Source organism: Pleurodeles waltl, chromosome 1_1 (genome assembly GCF_031143425.1).
Source record: "Pleurodeles waltl isolate 20211129_DDA chromosome 1_1, aPleWal1.hap1.20221129, whole genome shotgun sequence".
NCBI lineage: Eukaryota > Metazoa > Chordata > Amphibia > Caudata > Salamandridae > Pleurodeles > Pleurodeles waltl.
In genome coordinates this window covers 851,347,783-851,368,811 of record NC_090436.1, presented here as the reverse complement: position 1 = coordinate 851,368,811, position 21,029 = coordinate 851,347,783, and the positions used below count along the sequence as shown (strand labels likewise).

General features: G+C 42.2%; 1 protein-coding gene across 1 annotated transcript in view; it reads left to right on the top strand.

Annotated features, from left to right (window-relative positions):
- TRPM6 (transient receptor potential cation channel subfamily M member 6) overlaps nt 1-21,029 on the top strand; it is a 1,083,502-nt gene that overhangs the window by 718,525 nt on the left and 343,948 nt on the right. The window contains exons 21-23 of the mRNA XM_069229129.1: nt 4,387-4,638; nt 9,059-9,233; nt 17,692-17,806. Of these exons, the coding sequence (XP_069085230.1) occupies nt 4,387-4,638; nt 9,059-9,233; nt 17,692-17,806 (542 nt within the window). The remainder of the gene's footprint in view (nt 1-4,386; nt 4,639-9,058; nt 9,234-17,691; nt 17,807-21,029) is intronic.

Genomic DNA, 21,029 nt, shown 5'->3' with positions numbered 1-21,029 from the left:
GGCCCAAACCATCAATTTTAGTACATGTAAGCCACCCCTAAGGCAGGCCCTGGTTAGCCCCAAGGGGAGGGTGCAGTGTATTTAAAAAGTTGGACATGTACTTTTAAGTTTAACATGTCCAGGTAATGAAATTTGTCACTATTACAAGGACTATTTCTCCCATATGCTAGTATGGGGATTGTCTTAAAACATCTTTTAAGTGCAATTTCCAGATGGGAAAAAATAGGAAAATGGAGTTTGGTGTCTGAATATTTAAAGCACATCTTTTGGTAAAGATGGTTTCTGAATTGCTGGTCAGAAAATGCCACTTTTAGAAAGTTGGCATTTTCTTACTTTAACCATCCTGTGCCTTAGCCTGCCTCCAATCCATGTCTGGTCTGTGTAAGGTTAGGTGACAGCTACCTTTGTGCATTTCATCCAGACAGCCATACATATAGGATTCTCAACTGTCCATGCATTCCATCTGTATACTGATGAGTCTTTCTGGACAGGAAGGGTAGAGGGGGTCACACTTACACTTCAAAGGGTAGTGGCCTGACCACCCACAAGGGACTGATAGCTCCCCACAACCCTTCTGGCAGATGGAACTGGGAACTTAAAAAACATTTTTTGAAGCACCCTCACCTCAAAGGCACATTTGGGTATAAGTACTGGGCCTCTGACACATCAACTCAGAGCACTTCTGGACTTAGGACATTCTACCACGAACAAGGACCACAGGACTGACAGGAGGGACTGCGACTTTGATGTTTGCTCTTCAGTGTTGGCCTGCTCCCTACTTGCCTGGTAGGGAGAGGACTGGATCTAGCTCTCGACATTCTGCAATCTAAAGTAAGTTTCTCCAGTGGCCTGACTGAGCTTGCTCCCTGTTTCTGAAGTCTGCAGTCTCAGTGAAGACTTCACCTGGATCTTGGTACCGGCACCTGGGCTCCTCTGCTGTGAGTCCTGCTCTGCAAAGTGGTGCTAAATCCAGTCCTGGGTCCTTGGCGTTGTTTGTGATGCTGCAACACAAGAACTGATACAAGGACACTGGTGCGTCACTTGGAACTGACACATACTGCTGCAGAAATACTGCTTTGCCCTACCTGCACCGAAGCAGCAGACACCGCTCACCAATTGTGTGAAGCAACAACCCTGACTTATAACCTCATCACTTTTGGACATCGACACATTTACGACAATGCCTGGTCTGGAAACAATGCAACGCTTGCTAGCACAATGCATCCCCTCCTCTGGATCAACGCATCATCACCGAGCATCGACGCAACAAAGGTACTGTTAGTGGGTCTGCATGATTTCTGTACCAGGCCTGCGTTCCATCGCAGTGACTGCAGTTTTGGATTTGCGCCGGTCTACAGCAAACAGATAGTTCTGGTTGGAGCTATTGTCTTCTAAGCACTGCATTTTTATCTAACCTTTAAAAATTCATAACTTGATTTGTATATGTTGGATTTTTGTTGTTTTGGTCTTGGTTGGCTCAGATAAATATTGGCTATTTTTCTAAACTGATGTGGAGTCCATTTGTGGTGTTTTCACTGTTACTGTGAGTGTGCACAAATACTTTACAGATTGCCTCTTTAGTTTAGCGTGACTGCTCTTTGCCAAATTACCAGAGGGTGAGCACAGGTAAACTTTTAGTGTGCACTCACTTGCACTGACTAGGATTGTGATCCCTACTTTGCCAACTAAAACCCAATTTCTAATAAGTATTATATTGTAAAAGACAAACAAGGACATCTAGAAGATACAACTGTCTTCTTGAAAAAGCTCTATATACTATGCATCAAGTTCAAAATTAGACAAGAACCTCTGTTTCCAGTTCTGTGGCTACTGGGGATCCACTATTCAGTGTCAGTGGCTCACAATTCACTCAATACTAGATTATACTGATATTCATCGAGGACACCCACTGTCACATTCCCCAAGTTTCAAAATGTTATAGGCTGACATCTCAAGATCTGGATCTGTGGTCAGTACACGATCCTAACACTTTACAAGTACCCTCAAGGACCTGGGTTTTACGGTTAGGGGTCAATTTTTCACACATGTTAATGATCACACAAACCAAAGAAAACATGCACTATGCCTGTTATTAGGATAAACCTTACCGGAGCTGGCAGGACGGCAAGTTCTTTCTATTTTTTGCACTTCTCAGTGCTGAAACAAATATTTTGACAGGATGAAAATAAATCACAACACTTTGCTGGGTGATTTGCAAATGATGAATATGTTTTCTGAAACCCAATTTTCACAGATTATTGTTAATACTCTATATAGTATTATCATTGAAGCTGCAAGTTAGTGGAATGGTTTTAGGACGTTTCTTGGAAAAGTACTGTTTGTAAATGACAGTGTGCGGCCACATCATGCTTTAGTAATATATTTATTAAAAGTGAGCATTTAAACCTAAACTGAGAAACACACCTGCCCTGATGACAATGTTATTAGTAAACTAAGAGGCAAGTCATGGATCATACATACCCTATATGTGGGTTTAATCCTTATTATACATGGAGCAAACATTTGGGAAATGTAATCAAACAAAAGAGGTTTTTTGTACAACAGAAATGCTAAAGCTCACATATTTGAAGGTGCACTTTTATGTGATAATGAAGATAAAGGTGACTGTAAACTAAAATATTTGCCTAACATCACACAATTTGAGACCCATTTATGGCTCAAGCACATTACTGTTAGGTTGAGTAAATTATTCAAGTTACTCGACCTGCAGTTCTAGTAACATTTTTATAATTTTTTGAGGGCCGTAGTGGGCTGATGCACCAGATACTCAACCTCTGTCCCCTATGCCATCATCTGTCCAAAGAGTGCTTCTTTCTTGCGAACAGTGTTCCTGTGTGTGAGCAGTGAGTGCTTGTGTGATGGCAGGATAACCACCATTTTTCGTGTGTGTATTGTGAGGGATGTGCCTGTGTAAATGCATGATTACTAGTGTCTTTTGTAAGTACAGTTTGAGTGATCTACAGGTTGAAAGTTGTGCCTGTGATGGTGCAGAGTGAGGCATATCCCTCTGTGAGTGTTGCATGAGGGATGTACCTATATGAGGGCAGCAGTCTGAGTGTGGGGTCCTTGCATGTTATGGCTTTTTGTGCATACACTTTACAAATGCCAAACCTATTGGCTTTGGTAAAGCGTTTTAGGATTATGGGTATGACTAGCAGAAATGCAGTACAGGGACTGGAAATGTAATATTGTGTGTATGAGAATTGTAGCGAGTTTTGATATGGCAGATGCAGACTTTGTCCAAGGAGGTTGAGTAGTGTCGGGGACAACAGACAGACTAAGACTTCACCCTAATGAGGGGGCACAGTTACTTTGCTTGCACTAGGGTCAATGGCAACTTAGCTACGCCATTGTTTTGTGGAGAGGGAGAGCCACCAATTCACAATGGTTGACTTGCTCAGCCAAACTCTTCACTCTACACAATGCCTTGAAGCATTTAGGTATCCTGCTTTGCTGCTTGCAGTTAAAGTGGCAATCTCATACTCATTCTTTGTGTGCAAGACCTGGGTACCCTTCTGATTAGACGCAGAATTAAATGATGGTTCAAAGACCTTGCCTTTAATACCCTTGTAAGATTTTTGCTTTAGATGAATAAACGTGAAGCACGTATGCTGATAGTAGTCATTCCAAAGTGTCTTGCAGCGGTAAAACAGTTAGGAATAACCAGAGAAAGAACAGTCAAACGGTTTGACTGACAAGGGATTGAAACATGATGATAAAGTAGGATGACTATTTAATCATCAGGAAGCACTCATTCTGTGTTAGAAGTTTATGTTGGAAATGCTTGTTGCTGGTGGAGCGAACCTGCTGCGCTGCGCACGTGCCGGCCTCTAGGCTCTTGTTAGTGTCCTGTCTTAAGTGACTTGACCGAATCTTTTCAACAGTCTAAATAATATACATTTCTTTTGACCTGAAAGATTCTGTTCAAAATGATTTTATTTGATTTGATTTCCGGTAAAGTGCCAAATTTTACTCGTACGCAGCGTCTCTTTCCATGGCTGCAGGATGGTATCTTAGATTGCTGGCATACCACTTTAGATTGCTCAAACAAACGTAGCTCCAGGGGTCCTAATTTCCATAAGAATCTTAACAGCAGCACATTGTAAATAAGCTAATTAAAACAAATAGCCCAGACCATAGATCCTTGGCCGAGATAGCCATAATGTGCTCGATCTGAAGTCACTTTAAAATCAGTGAAAGCGGCATGCGGGTATTAAAGTAGATTCATATAAGTGACTTAGTTTATGAATGACAAGAACAAATATATAAGCAAAGCTGCATACAATAGTAGTCGATAATTGATTGATTAGTCATTTGTTTTACAATGTAAATTAGCTTCCGATCCATTATTATTTTTCTTTGCAGGTATTCATATCGGAGCCAGGAAAGTTCAGTCAAAAGGTGAAAGTTTGGATTAATGAATACTGGAACGTTACAGATTCAATAGCCATAATCCTGTTTGTGACTGGATTTGGCTTGCGCTGGGCTGATCCGCCGATGCAAACAGCAGGCAGAATTATTTACTGCCTAGATATTATCTTTTGGTATGTCCGACTACTGGACTTTTTTGCCGTCAACCAACATGCTGGCCCATACCTGACGATGATTGGTAAAATGGTGAGTATTTTATCTGTTTTAGAACCCTATTATCTGATGAAAGTGCTTCCACAATTGCAAAACAAGAAATATTGTTTCATACTTAGGAGCCAATTTGGAGCTTGCGAACAGGATATCTCTTTAAAATGTGAAGGATATACAGTCCACCATATCACAAGAGTCATAAGCTACAATACACTTAGGGGCATATTTATACTCTGTTTGCGCCGGAATTGCGTTGTTTTTTTTGACGCAATTCCGACGCAAAACTAACTCCATATTTATACCTTGGCGTTAGACGCGTCTAGCGCCAAAGTCCATGGAGTTTGCGTCATTTTTTAGCGTGGACACCTACTTTGCGTTAATGATATGCAAGGTAGGCGTTCCCGTCTAAAAAATTGACTCCGAGGCATGTGCGCCGTATTTACACTCCCGGGCAAAATTCACGCCCGGGAGTGGGCGGGTCAAAAAAAAATGACGTACGTCCGCTTTTGCGCCGTTTTTTAGCGCCTGGACAAGGCAGGCGTTAAGGGACCTGTGGGCTCGGAAGGAGCCCAGAGATGCCCTCCCATGCCCCCAGGGACACCCCCTGTCACCCTTGCCCACCCCAGGAGGACACCCAAGGCTGGAGGGACCCATCCCAGGGACATTAAGGTAAGTTCCGGTAAGTATTATTATTATTTTTTTTGTGGCATAGGGGGGCCCCCCTACATGCCACTATGCCCAATGACCATGCCCAGGGGACAGAAGTCCCCTGGGCATGGCCATTGGGCAAGGGGGCATGACTCCTGTCTTTGCTAAGACAGGAGTCATTTCTATGGGGGTTGGGAGTTGAAAAAAATGGCGCAAATCGGGTTGAGGTGAAAAATTTGCCTCAGCCTGACTTGCCCCATTTTTTGGCGCCCAAGCTCCATATCCCCCTACGCCGGCGCTGCCTGGTGTACGTCGTTATTTTTCACGCACACCAGGCAGCGCCGGCGGCTAACGCCGGCTAACGTCATTGATTAAATACGGCGCCCGCATGGCGCTTCAGAATGGCGTTAGCCGGCGCTAATTTTTTGGACGCAAAACTGCGTTAGCGCAGTTTTGCGTCAAAAAGTATAAATATGGCCCTTAGAGTTGGATGGACGGGACATCCACCACATTTGTGGCGAATTATCCCATCTGCCAAACTCTAAAAAAATACCCTTAGTTCCATCACATAGTTATCACTACTTCAATACCAGGTTTTTACTCAGCAGGCTGGTTACCATACTTTGCGTTTTTTTTACAGATCACATCTCTGACATAGATAGGAAAACACACAGAACTACATAGAGCCATCAGCTATCCGTAATTCCCAGATAAGCACGATTACACCTCACTCAAGTGGGAAACATAACTTATCAGTACGTTCACATGGTCCCATGTGGCTCAATTTCACACTGAGATAATGTAACGGATCCTTCTCTCCCTCAGCACCTACAGTAACACTTCCTCCCTCACGGTCAAGAAACACAGCTGTTCTTGACCACAATATTTGTGAAGCGTGAAATGTGCAGAAAGTGTTTGCAACTAGTAGAGCCTTAGTGGGCCCAGGACTAGCGTTTCTCCGAATCATGTCACAAGATGTAAGGATCATTTCCCTTATCGGCGAACATAATGTAGCCTTGCCTAGATTTCTTGCAGTAGAAACATTCTGCACACTGACTTCGGTATTAAGTACAGAGTCTAACTAGCTCCAGATAGTGGATCAGGGTCCATCTTTATGTCCTCACTCACCCACCAGGGTCAATTTCTTTAACAGCTGCCACCCCTAGTACATCATCCACTCAACGCATAACCAGAAGACAATGAACACAGTTCCTCAGACTCCGGTTCATCTTCTTTGCCATTGGCCTAGCGAAGGAGGGCTGCAGCACCTGACAATTTTCAAATTGTGACTCAAACCTATCTAACTCATGGGATGTCAAGGCTCAGATCTGCTCTCCAAGAGAGGCTCTGCTGCTGTCAAGGTTACTCTAAAACGGAGATCTTTTTCTCATTTGCCCTCAGTTTCTGGGGAGGTGACAGCCTGGCCTCAAAGGGCTATCCAGCGGGCTGCTCACCTGCAAGCTCTTTGTAAGAATCTTCAAGAACACTCATGCATATGTTTAACAATCACAGTCGAGAACACATCACATCACATTACTGAAGGCAGTGTAACTCCGCAGAGATGGCATACTTGGCTACCCCACCTTCTCTTCCATACAAGGGATAAATCATTTGTGCTTCCACCTGGAGCCACTAAGGGCAATCTAGAGGCAAACACTTTTTGCACATTTTGCAAATACTGTAGTCAAACCAGTCCAGTACTCTCAATCATGGAGGCAGATCCCATGCAATGGAGGCACTACTGACCAGACATTTGACATCATTGCCCCAAGAGGGAGAAACATAGGAGACACCACGATCTTCAGCAGACTCTTGCACTTACCTGAGAGGAAGACTTATCCCTGCAAAGATGATAATTAGAGTCACCTTAGAAGGAGACACGCCCTTGTACAGTCAAGGGAGGCCATTTGAGAATTGACACAACCGATACAGAGCTCTCTCTACAAGCCTCCCCTGTAGCACATGCAGCTGTGTGCATCTAGAGAGAAACTTTCATGGCACAGTTGTTTGTGCGCAGTGCTGCTGTCCCAGGTTCTGCCATTACAGGCAAGATGGTACCACATATCTGAAACAGTTGTGCACAGGTTTACCTTTCAAGGTACCACCATTATAACCAGTTTCACCTATTGTATGCCCAGATATGTCCATCAAAGGTGAGGCACAACCATTGTAACTCATTGTGGCCAAGTTACATCCATCATATACCCAGATATACTGAAGATTCACAATTCTGGTCTGGAGGAAACAAACACAAAGCCCAAATTAACCTTTGCTCATTCATCTGGTAGCTTGGCACAAAAGCATTCAGGCTTAACTTGGATTTTGTAGTGTTTACTGTAGCTCAACAACTAAGTGTAGCTGCTGGAGTCAGTATGACATCTGATCTCAAGGAGACATATGCCATCTGCTAAGTGTGTCAGTCCCTTGCTAATGTCATTCAGACTCACCCAAATAATTTTATATATGCTCCCTGAATCTAACCGTGAATGTCCCCTATAATGTGCTACACTACCAGCTGAGCCAACAATTTAATTGAAAGAAAGTGCAGTATGGTTTGCTGTAGCATCCAATAAAGTCCACATTGGGTCTGGGTGATATTTAAGTTACACCACCATAATTTTCATAATTTTAGGAATTTTGTGTTACATTTCTTACATCATTTCTCCTAACTGCATACCATTTGTGGTAAAAAATTAATAGCAAATGGCTGTTGTTCGTGGTGCTTTTGGTTTTTGCACTATTTTTAGCACAAAATACATGCTTACATCAAAAATTGATGCAAGGGCAGACGAAGTTGAAATATCACACTAAATGATGGATTTGCATTTTGCATATTTATGCATAATTTTGCCAAAATTGTACATAACTACACAAAAGCAAGTTATGTAAACTTCACACATCCCTAGTCCACATCCTACAGTGCCAATGCTTCTAACCAGCTGGAGGTATGCTTATCGCAAGCCACACAAAAAAGCAATGCGCTATGATCTGAGAAGATTTCACCCAGTTATCCAGTATTCAGGAGACTGCCTGCCAGAACTTAAACAGATTAAAAAGTTGTCCCAACTGGTATGTAGACCACAACTAGTGGAGTCAAATTAGTATTCATGATCTGAATAGGGAGATTCCTTCCAGAATTCAGACACCCCAATATTGCAGAAGATCTCCTACATTTTGTTGCCATGTTCTCTCTACATGCCCCAGTGAGGGAGGATCATCTGTCAATATCCCCACCCATTACATGGTTTAAATTCCCAACCTACAGCACCATAACCTTGCCATCACTCAGTAGTCACCCCATTAGTCTATTCAGAAACAGTACTGTTCAAACATTCAGCACATACATGTAGACCAACACAAGGGACTCCCCATCCACTAATACATAGTGACCATTGCTGTCAGTTAAACAGACTACTTATGAATGCTATATATCCAAAAGTATTTGGATACTGAGCTGAAATAGTCCAACAATTGGTCCTCATTCTCACCAGCTGTTTTTACTTCAAGAATATCTGCATTATCTCACCTAACATGAAAAGCATCCTGGTGTTAAACCTGGTCTTGTTCGTATTATTTGTACTTTGTTATTTCAAAAATCCCTTCATCAACACTTCAGTAGCAGTAAGATAAATCTAAATCTCAATGAATGATATTGTTGACCTTTGTAAATTTGGATACTTTGAGGGTTACCATATTGAGAACGTGCATGCTTTCTGATAAAGCACATCCATTCGGCGTAGCCACACTTTGCATTTCTGTACTTTAGCAACTGATGCCTAGACCTCAAGCATGTCAATATTCTTTACAGACATCAAATATGTTCTGCATTGTGATCATGATGGCCATAGTATTGCTGAGCTTCGGGGTTTCCCGTAAGGCAATCCTTGATCCGCACGAGCTCCCTTCTTGGACTCTGGCTCGAGATATTGTTTTTCAGCCATACTGGATGATGTTCGGAGAAGTGTATGCTGGAGAAATTGATGGTAGGTTTATTTGTTTGTTTTACTGCTTTATTTTGCTGTGTATGTAGTGAGGGCTTATTTAAGAATCTGTACAGTACCTTAAAATATCAACATCACATAGTTTGTACCCCAAATATATATTGTTGAGCACTATTTGTTGTGTCCTGCAGTGATCTACACAAAATATATGTTTGAACTTGAGACCTGACCTTACAAAACCTTGTTATAAGGACATATGGTTAAATCGTGAATTGGTTAAAAAATGCCTCACTCACAACCTTAAACTATGAGTAGTTGTGTGAGTAGTATTTTGATAGGTACTTCCACCTAACAAGACTAGCTTGAAAATAGGGTTGAGAAAAGAAGTAGGAATAGCATAGAACAGTGGTTATTAACCAGTGGTCCGGGAAATCTTGGGGTCCGGGACTGCTTAGAGGATTAAATAATATTAGCAGTTCAAAAAAGCGCATATAAATAAAAAAGCTAAATTGAAAATGTGTAAACGTTCTGTAAATGTGAAGGAATTTGAAATAGGAGGCTAATCGCTTCCTCTTCCACCCCGACTTCCCCCCGGACCTCTCTGTGGCATCTGATGATGTTGCACGCTGACCTCATCAGAGGCTACCCTACCCCCACTGCACTGGAAGCTCAACTTCCAGCGTGGATCGGAAGAGAAATGCTAAAGCATTTCTCTTCCTATCACATGGAAGGGGTGAGAGAGGCATCAAAGAAAAGGAAATGCCTTTCCTTTCCTTTGATGTCTCTCTCAGCATTTCCCACTAGACACCAGGGATGTTTTTTTTCTTCAAATTTACTTATAAGGGGAGCAGCCCCTTCGGCAAGGGCCTCTCCCGAGGGGGGGGAATTATTTTTAGGCTATTTCTGCCCCACGGGGGCAAACCGGCCTATTATGATTAGGCCGATCTCCCCCAAGGGGGACAGAAAGCACTAAACATCAAGGATTTTTTTAAAAGGGGTCGCTCCCCTGCGGGCAAAATTAACTTTAGGCCATTTCTGCCCCTCTTGGGGGCAGATCGGCCAATTTTTATTAGGCCAATCTCTCCCCAAGGGGGGCAGAAACCACTAGACATCAGGGATTTTTTTTAAAGTCAGTTTCACATGAGGGGAGCGACCCCTTAGGCAAGGGTCGCCCTCTTGGGGGGGGCAAATTTGTTATAGACCATTTCTGACCCCCTTGGGGGCAAATCGGCCTATTGTAATTAGAAACCTCTAGGTACCAGGGTTTTTTTTTCTTCTTTTGCTTTATTTTTTTAGACGTGGGGAGCAAACCCTTAGGCAAGGGTCACCCCCAGGGAGGAAAAATCTTTTCAAGCCATCAGCCTATTTTTATTAGGCCAGAAACCACTAGACACCAAGGGGCATATTTATACTCCGTTTGCGCCAAATTTGCGTCGTTTTTTTCGACGCAAATTCGACGCAAAACTAACTCCATATTTATACTTTGGCGTTAGACGCGTCTAGCGCCAAAGTTCATGGAGTTAGCGTCATTTTTTTGCGTGAACACCTTCCTTGCGTTAATGATATGCAAGGTAGGCGTTCCCGTCTTAAAAAATGACTCCGATGCTATTGCGTCGGATTTATACTCCCGGGCAAAAATGACGCCCGGGAGTGGGCGGGACTAAAAAACCCGCATTTGCGCTGGATTTTAGCGCCTAGGGCAGGCGTTAAGGGACCTGTGGGCTCAGAATGAGCCCAGAGGTGCCCTCCCCTGCCCCCAGGGACACCCCCTGCCACCCTTGCCCACCCCAGCAGGACACCCAAGGATGGAGGGACCCACCCCAGGGAAGAAAAGGTAAGTTGTGGTAAGTATTTTTTTTTTTTTTTTTTTGTGGCATAGGGGGGCCTGATTTGTGCCCCCCTACATGCCACTATGCCCAATGACCATGCCCAGGGGACAGAAGTCCCCTGGGCATGGCCATTGGGCAAGGGGGCATGACTCCTGTCTTTGCTAAGACAGGAGTCATGTTAATGGGGGTTGGGCGCCCCAAAAAAATGGTGCAAATCGGGTTAAGACGTTTTTTTTGCCTCTGCCTGACTTGCCCCATTTTAGGACGCCCAAACGCCATTTTTCCCTACGCCGGCGCTGCCTGGTGTACGTGGTTTTTTTTCACGCACACCAGGCAGCGCCGGTCGGCTAACGCCGGCTAACGCCATTCAATAAATACGGCGCCCGCATGGTGCTTCAGAATGGCGTTAGCCGGCGCTAATTTTTTTGGCGCTAAACTGCGTTAGCGCAGTTTTGCGTCAAAAAGTATAAATATGGCCCCAAAGATTTTTATTTTTTTGCGTCAATATCACGCAAGGGGACCGACCCCTTAGGCAAGGGTCATTCCCCTTTTATTTTAGGCCATTTCTGTCCCCCTTGGGGGCAGTATCAGCCTATTTTTATTAAGCCAATCTGCCCCTAAGAAGGGCAGAAACCACTAGGCACCACGGATTTTTTTTCTTGCGCCAGTTTCACGCAAGGGGAGCAAACCCTTAGGCAAGGGTCGCTCCTCTAGGGGGGAAATTTATTTTAGGCAGAAACCACTTAGGCACCAGGAATTGGTGTGTGTGTATTTGTGTGTTTTGTTTGTGGGGGGCAGCCCCTTGGGCAAGGGTCGCTCCACAGGAGGGCACATTACTGTTGGCAATAGCTGCCCCTCGGCCTATTTTTGGAAGGCCCATCTGCCCCCAACGGAGGCAGAAAGCCCACCAGAGACCAGGGACATTTTTTTTTTCAAATAAATGGGGCCAGAGTTGTTCTGCCCACCGGTGGGCAGGTGGGGCAATTACCCCCGATCCACTGCCCGGGGGGGGAGAGGGGCAGAAAGACTACTAGATGTCAGGAAATTAAATAAAAAAATAGTGGGGTGGTGGCTACCAACCAGTATGGCATGGTTATGCCCCTACCCCAACTGAAGGTGGTAACAGTCTTTCAGCTCTCCCCTGCACACTAAAACATATTTTCCCACGGCAAGCAAGAGGACATTTTCTTATTTTGGGTTTTGGTTCTACATTTGGACTTTGAGAGCCTGTCTAACTCTCAAAATTGTACCACTTGGAATGGTGAGGGCTGCACTTTTTGGACTTTGGGACGCTGCCATGTAGAAAAATCCACAAGCCCTAGACACATCTAAACATCTGGGTATGTCCAAGGTGGTGTGCTTCACGTGCACCCGCACCATTTTCTTACCCAAAATGCCCTGCAAACCTCCCACATTTTTGTGATGGAACCTTCTAGAATCTGCAGGAATCCACAAAATTCCTACCACCCAGCATTGTCGCATCTATACTGATAAAAATTATGCCCCACTTGTCAGCCTAAAAATGTTTTTTTTCAAACTGCCTTTTTGGACTCGCTTTGGTTCTCCCTCAATTCCGACATGTTTTTGGCTCTTCCGCGTCACAGGCACTTGGCCCACCTACACAAGTGAGGTATAATTTTTACAGAGAGACGGAGGAGAATGTTGGGTAGTAGGAAATTTGTCCCGGTGCGGTGATCCCACACAGAAATGTGGGAAAAATTTGATTTTCTTAGCTAAATTTGAGGTTGGCTGAGGATTCTGTGTAAGAAAACACTGGGGGATCCACGCAAGTCACACCTCCTTGGACTCCCTTGGGTGTCTAGTTTCAGACATTTATGGTTTGGTATATGGCTGCTGAGCCCAGGACCAAAAATGTAGGTTCCCCCCCCCCACAAACCAGATAGTTTTGATCATTTTGATGTGTCCACATAGTGTTTTGGCACTTTTAAAAAAACAGGTCAGTTTTCTTTGGGAAAATGTGATGTGTCCACGTTGTGTTTTGGGGCATTCCCTTCCACGGGCACTAGGCCTACCCACACAAGTGAGGTACCATTTTTATCGGGAGACTTGGGGGCATGCTGGGTGGAAGGATATTTGTGGCTCCTGTCAGATTCCAGAACTTTGTGTCACCGAAATCTGGGGAAAAAGTGTTTTTTTGCCAAATTTTGAGGTTTGCAAAGGATTCAGGGTAACAGAACCTGGTGAGAGCCCCACAAGTCACCCCATCTTGGATTCCCTTAGGTGTCAAAAATGCACAGGTTTGGTAGGTTTCCCTAGGTGCTGGCTGAGCTAGAGGCCAAAATCCACAGCTAGGCACTGTTTTCTTTGGGAAAATGTGATGTGTCCACGTGGTGTTTTGGGGCATTTCCTATCGGGGCACTAGGCCTTCCCTCACAAGTGAGGTACCATTTTTATCGGGAGACTTGGCGGAATGCTGGGTGGAAGGATATTTGTGGCTCCTGTCAGATTCCAGAACTTTGTGTCACCGAAATCTGGGGGAAAAGTGTTTTTTTTGCCAAATGTTGAGGTTTGCAAAGGATTCTGGGTAACAGAACATGGTAAGCCCCACAAGGCACCCCATCTTGGATTTCTCTAGGTCTCTAGTTTTCAAAATGCACAGGTTTGGTAGATTTCCTTAGGTTCTGGATGAGCTAGAGGCCAAAATCCACAGCTAGGCACTTAACAAAAAACATGTCAGATTTCATGTGATGTGTTCATGTTGCGTTTCCTGCTGCAGGCACTAGGCCTACCCACACAAGTGAGATACCACTTTTATCGGGAGACTTGGGGGAACACAGAATAGAAGAACAAGTGTTATTTCCCCTTGTCTTTCCCTACATTTTTTCCTTCCAAATGTAAGACAGGTATATAAAAAAGACATATATTTGAGAAATGCACTGTAATTCACTTGCTAATATGGAAACCCCCGAATTCAGAGATGTGCAAATAACCACTGCTTCTCAACACCTTCTCAACGCCGATTTTGGAAATACAAAGGTTTCCTTGATACCTATTTTTCACCCTTTATATTTCAGCAAATGAATTGCTGTATACCCAGTATACAATGAAAACCCATTGTAAGGTGCAGCTCATTTACTAGCTCTTGGTACCTAGAGATCTTTATGAACCTACAAGCCCTATATATCCCTGCAACCAGAAGAGTCCAGCGGACATAATGGTATATTGCTGTTAAAAATTTGAAATCGCAGGAAAAAGTCACAGAGTAAAACGTGGAGAAAAATGGCTGTTTTTTTCACCTCAATTTTGATATTTTTTTATTTGCGCTGTTATTTTCTGTAGGAAAAGCTTGTAGGATCTACAAAATGTCCCCCTGCTGAATTCAGAATTTTGCCTACTTTTCAGAAATGTTTGGCTCTCCGGGATCCAGCATTGGTTCCATACCCATTTCTGTCACTAACTGGAACGAGGCTAAAAGCACAAAATATAGTAAAAATGGAGTATGTCCCAGTAAAATCCCAAATTTGTGTTGAAAAATGTGGTTTTCTGATTCAAGTCTGCCTGTTCCTGAAAGCTGGGAAGATGGTGATTTTAGCACTACAAACCCTTTGTTGATGCCATTTTTAGGGGAAACACCACAAGCATTCTTCTTCAGCTCTTTTTTCCCATTTGTGTTCAAAAACAACATTTTTGCTGTATTTTGGCTAATTTCTTGATCTCCTCCAGGGCAACCCACAATCTCTGGGTACCTCTAGAATCCCTAGGATGTTGGAAAGAAGAATGCAAATTTGGTGTGGGTAGCTAATGTGGACAAAAGGTTATGAGGACCTAAGCGCGTACTGCCCCAAATAAAGGCCTGGCACCTGAGGGGGTAAATGTCTGGCAGCGAATGGTTTAATGAATGCTTGTTTCTGTATTTTTTGTTGGCTCAAATCATTGAAAATGCTTAGGCCGTGGCCCCTGGCTTCCAGTAAGGACTCAGTGGTGGTTCCCACATTCTAATAATGATTAATTGGGTTTCCCCAGGTTCCAGTAATGAATAAGTGTCAGTCCGCAAAGTCAGAATTTTAATAACCACTGGCATAAAACAAAGATCCTATGAAGCAGAGGTTGAGAGCGATGGGCAAAAAAAAGTTATCCAACCAGATGGTTGCTGTATTTAACAAAAAATACTTGATTAGTAGATATAAGAGCACAATTCTTAAATCCAAAAATGATGAAATAAGGGAAAGAAACTGAATTTTAGATTCATTTAAATATTTTTATTGCGGTGAATAGCAGGGAGAGGGTTGTTCTAGGACAATAGCTATCTAGTACTACGCTATAGTCTCTCCTTATACCCTGACCCTCTGTGGGTACATAATACATTTTCAAAGTCAACCGCAAGAGAGGCATATAAAATAGATGTATGTAAATCATACTTCCCTTGATTAGTTTTACAGGTCAAACCAAACTGGAGGGATGTTAAATTGCTAGCTTCTTCTTTAATGTTAATACCTCTTAACTTTCCAAAGCTTTCCACAAATTCAAATAGCACATCTGAGTAACTTTCCACAATGCACATAACTTATTCACTATTCTGATTCGGTTTCTTATTTAAAAAATGTATCCAAAATTGTATTCTTTCTTACGTCGATATGTCAAGTTCCGAAGAAATGACAAGTGTTCTGTAGAGAATAAATCCTATCTTCGGTACTGCCGATTTTCAGATGGTTTGGAATATTAGCACTAAACAATTTAAAGTGTTTTAATCTGCCAAACATAATGGGTAACTGTAATTAATTGGTCGGCCATTACCTCACCAGTATTTCTTTTCATGTACTATTTGTTGTCCCATAATTCTGTTGTAACTCCCTTCATATAAATGACGGTACTCAAATGGAACTATTGTTCTTCAAATTCCCATTTTTACTGAGAGTCACAGTATTGTAAAAAAATGCTATAACATTGTTAATATTACACTTGGAATACACTTGTGCCTTTCTTGAAATCCACAGTTATTTACATGAGTACTCCTGGGAAGATGCAACACATGACATTTTTAAATGTGCAATATGTTCATTTGAATATTTGTGCATTTCTAGTACTTATTCCCGTGGTGAATCCCCTCCTCCAAAACCCTCACCCATTTTGCGGTTATTTAAGGGATAATTGTTACATTTGGCTTCTCTCCCCGAAATTAGATTTACCCCTTCCTTAATGACAGTAAATTCCCCACCGGTTTCTGAGTAAAAAAGTACCAATGTAAGTTTTGTGTCTTGCGAATTTGTGAATGGTAATCAGTTTTACAGGTGAACCCATCATCAAATCCAATTAATATTACACATTATTGATATTATTTTACCTATCAGTGAATTAATTTAGAAATGTAAACTCATGATTTCCGAATTCCAAGAGTGTGTGAGGCGGGCTCCATGTGATTAAGCCCGATATATTTGATTACGCAAGATCTGTCTTTGTTATATACTTTCTACACATTCTATACATTATGTGACTGACGATGCTTTGGCTTTGCAAAATATATTTAAAGTCACCAGGATAAACATTCCACCGCTAGTATTTACCTTAACCATGCACGTGTGAGATGTTTACATCTTCAGTCTAGGGTTTTTGTGTGAATAGGACTGTGAAGGGGATCCCATCAGACATCGGATGAGGTACAGCAGAGAGGTAAACATTTGTCATCACGGGGCTCCTGGGTTATTGGATCTGTTGGTTAATAACAGAATAAATGTGTTTTGGGAAAAGTCAGAAAATGCTAAAAAATGACACACAGTAGTCGCAAAATGTGTTGTATGCAGTGTACGGCGTGTAGAGTTGTGGAAAGGTATAGCAAAATAATGGCAATTTGTATGAGTAAATAAAAAATATACACAATTGATGTAATTTCGTAACATTTGAAAAGTATTTAATGAATTGTGTGGCACAAATTACCAAAATATGTTTTGTGCGAAAAAGGCAAACGGTAAATGTTACTGAAAAGAAAACTGGATAAGCTGTTTTTAATGCACTAGAGGGTTTGTACATAAACTGATGACTTTTGACAGTGGGATTCTGAAAATTCATACTCTAACGATTTAATTCAATTGCAAAATGGTAAAATGCACCCAGTTATACAATCCATTTTTATTTTTTCATAACCACGGATTACCACGTTTTTGCGTGAAACGTTGGAGAGCAATTGCTTTTCTATTTTTGTAGTCTACATTCAAGTCTCAGATCTTGTTGGTTTGGTTTGCTTTGCTTTGCTGATGACAAGAGATGTATGGTGTCTCAACACCTTTATTAAGCCAATGATCTCTTCACTGTTAAACTGGCGTTGCACAGACTTTATGTGGCGTTCCTGCCTCTTTTGGGAAAGCGTGTGAAACAGGAGTGCACCCTGGAAAACTGGTTCTTCTAACGCTAGATGATGTTTGCCAACTTAGCTTAAGAATAAAAGGCCTCATTTAGAGTTGGCTGGACGTGTTACTCCGTCGCAAACAACACGGATGTCTCGCATGTGGTATCACATAGGCATTATATCCAATTGCACGTGTAGTATGGCAGAGAGGATAGCCTTGACGTTTGTGACGGAGTAACCCGTTCTCCCAACTCTAAATCAGACCCAAAGTTAAATGAGGGATGAAAACTGCAATTAATGTAAGACTTCTAGCTGGAGACCAAAACCTACAGCAACAAATTGACACATTATTTACATACTGTTTTTGTAGCTTGTGCAGAAGACCCCGATTGCCCTCCTGGGTCCTTCCTGACTCCTTTTCTGCAGGCAGTCTATCTCTTCATACAATATATCATCATGGTCAACTTGCTAATTGCATTCTTTAAGTAAGTACAAAAAAGATACAAAATTGAGATTTTCTTTGACTGCGCAGTGAATAACAAGATGTTATTAAAGACAAGGACACTGATATTATCTACAGTTCCCTTTTAATTGCCTTACACACAAGCAAATATTACCAAGTGTGAATTATGTAACTCCAAGAAAATATCACAACTCTTTTGGCATGGCCTCTTTTAAATGCTGTTTTCGGTTAGCTAAGTACCCTTTCTTTGTAGCCTGTGCATTAATTTATGTTCTGTTATTTCATATATTTAATGTATATTTGAAGAATGAAGGGGTCATTTAGAACCTGGCGAACCATCCACTGTTCCACCAGAGGGCCACCATTGTGAAGGAATATCCACCCTATTAAAATATGCCTGCTTGCTTGTTGGTGAACTCTGTGCTGTGAAGGGAGCTACCATGGCTCCCTTCGCAGAACTAAAGATTTGCAGAATGGGTCCTACTTTTAAAGACCTCACCCAACAAGGTTATTTGTACTGGGGTAATAAACTCCCAAAGTAGGAGTCTGTTTTATCAATAAAAACAAGCATTTACGATGCAACGGGTCTTGCGTTTGCTCACGTTAGAGCTATTAGCATTTTAAACTCCTAACCGGACTTTTCTTGTCACATAAACTAATAATGAAAAGTAAAACTGTTTCACATATGCGAGACGATGGTCGCCATGAGCGTGAAGGAGACACAGAAAAGGAAACAGAAGTTCGCTCGTAGTGACACTTATCGGCAAAAGTGCAATTATCCATGTTACCAGCAAAAATGCAGTTAACCATGTAACCAGCAAAAGTGCAATTATCCATGCAACAGGGTCGATGTCATGCAAAGCACTCAACTTCTGCCCAGCGAGACCACACTGCGCAGGAAATGAAAAGATAAAGTAGTCCAGAAACCAGCTGAAAACATAGACCCTCATATGTTTTCAGTAGTTTACAGGTGCGCTCGAGGAGGGCTAAACAATGGAAAAGGCATGACGTATACATGCCTTTCATGAATGGAATCAATCAATTTTTAAAAGGCAAGCCCATTAATTAATGAAAGTGACAGGCATGACATGGGCCTGGTTAGAAGCCCACAGAGAGATTATTACATGGTCCAGAGTGCTTGCACTCGCTCGACCCTGAAAATGACCTGACATGCAGGGAGTTTTCTCACTGTGTGTAGTGGCCATTCAACATTTTCATTGCTTGTGTTCACCATGTTGCAGGCATATTGAGCATCGCTCCTCCTTTGAATAAGGTAGGAAGACCATCATTGTGATCAGGTGACCCCTTAGTGGGTAGGCCATCATGTAAGAGGTTTACACCAGGAAATCCAGAGGAGGTTTTTCTGTTTTAAACCTTGCAATTTTTCTGTCTCTAAATAGAGCAGGAGAACCTTGAGTTTGGATGGTGGGTTCTAATTTTTGGCAATGCTCCTTCCAAAGCAACGTCTAAATAAGGCCCTAGGTTTGTAGCTTTATTTTTTCTTTTTATTATCATTTTATTAATTGTTGCTCTGGATGTTCTCGCTGTTTGATGCATAATTATTAGCTTTTTTTTTATTTTGCAGCTCTACTATTTGACACCATTGGTATGTATGTAAGAATGCATGTGTTATTTTTTATAGTGCTAAACCTGCAGCCTGTTGAATCAGGTCAAAACTTCATACAGCCCTATCTATCTGTCCCTGTGTTACTTTTCTGACTTTCCAGGTCCCCAGATAGTAAGATCCCCTGATGCGCCGCATTAGATCATTCTTGTCTGCTTTTTGCCTATAGTTTCGACAACAAAGAATCAATTTTTGGATGTGTACCAGGGGGCAGCACTGGTAAGAATTATTTACTACAAATGAGTGATGGGGTCTTTGCCATCCCTTATCTCCGCTCAATTCAGATGATTACAGGAGCTCATTCCAGTTCTCCATTAAGATGAGGTTACCATCCACATCCAGTGGGATTTACATTTTCAATCACTACTTCAGGTGATAACAGTTATTTACTCCACAGCAGCAATCTTTTATTGAGAGAGTCGTTGTGATGCAGACTATCCCATCGTCTTTAAAAAATAAAAAGGAGAAAAAGAATGCAAAGAAAGCAACAAGGGGAGAAGGAGTTGTAGAATAGAAGCACATTAGTAGCATTTGAAGCCTTATTAAAACTTTCCCCCATTAGTTCTAATCCTGTGCCTGTTCTATGTTAGGTATTCTATTTTCATCTTGTTCTACAGTATTGATGCCAAGCTACTTATGTATTTACATCTTCAGCAATTATTAATACAGTTATCACAATTTTTATTGTTTCTTAACCATACACTCACAATGCCCGATAGCGAAAACCAAGCTTCTCAGTTCCCCACATTCTCCCCCTTTTTAACCTACTTTTCAACCAGAGAGCAGTTTCAGAAAACTGTGTCTGACTAAATAGAATTATTCTTCGAAGCTGCTTTGGAATACATACTGTTTTCATAGAAGAACACTCTCTCTGTGGTCCAGTCTAGGAGTTTGCAGCCAATTGCCTGAAACACCAGGGACACTACATGCCAGGTTCCGCAAGGGTATTAGTTGTTGAATGAACCAAAGATGCCACTGGACTGCTACAATCTGATCGAATGGTGCAAATGTGCAAGCATATGGGGTCATGTCATGATGGGCCAAGCACCTGTTTTTTTTTGCATGGCAGGTGTCTAAAGTTCAAACATATGACTTGGAATTTCTCTGAGTTAATGTATGAACTTTAGATAGAACTATTCAGAAACATAGAAAGGAAATCCCTGCTCACTATTTCTAATGTGTTCTATTTAAAGTTAATGCATAAACTTGGAGAAATTCTGAGTTATAGGTTTGAAAGTTGATCATCTCAATTGCAAAAAAACAGAGACTCAGCCCATCGTGGTACATCCTTTGGACTCACTTTTGAATCTGTAGCATCCCTTCCAAGCTAGGGGCCAGTTTCTAACCTAGTGCCAAAGTGTCCCTGGACTCACACCATACTCAAGATAAGTAGTGATACCACTCCCTCTTCTGTTGGGGCTTTTATGAAACTACCAAGGACCTAACCTCGTCACACCAGACTTCCTCTGATGAGACCCGCTGCCAGCCGCACTGGGCACACACTCTAATTGAGCTCGCCTCTCCCTGTCTTCCTACAAATTTTTGGACCTTGATGTTCAAACTCTGTTTGTCGCATCTGAATTATTGCATCCTAAATATAAGGAATGGTAGCACTTTTCAA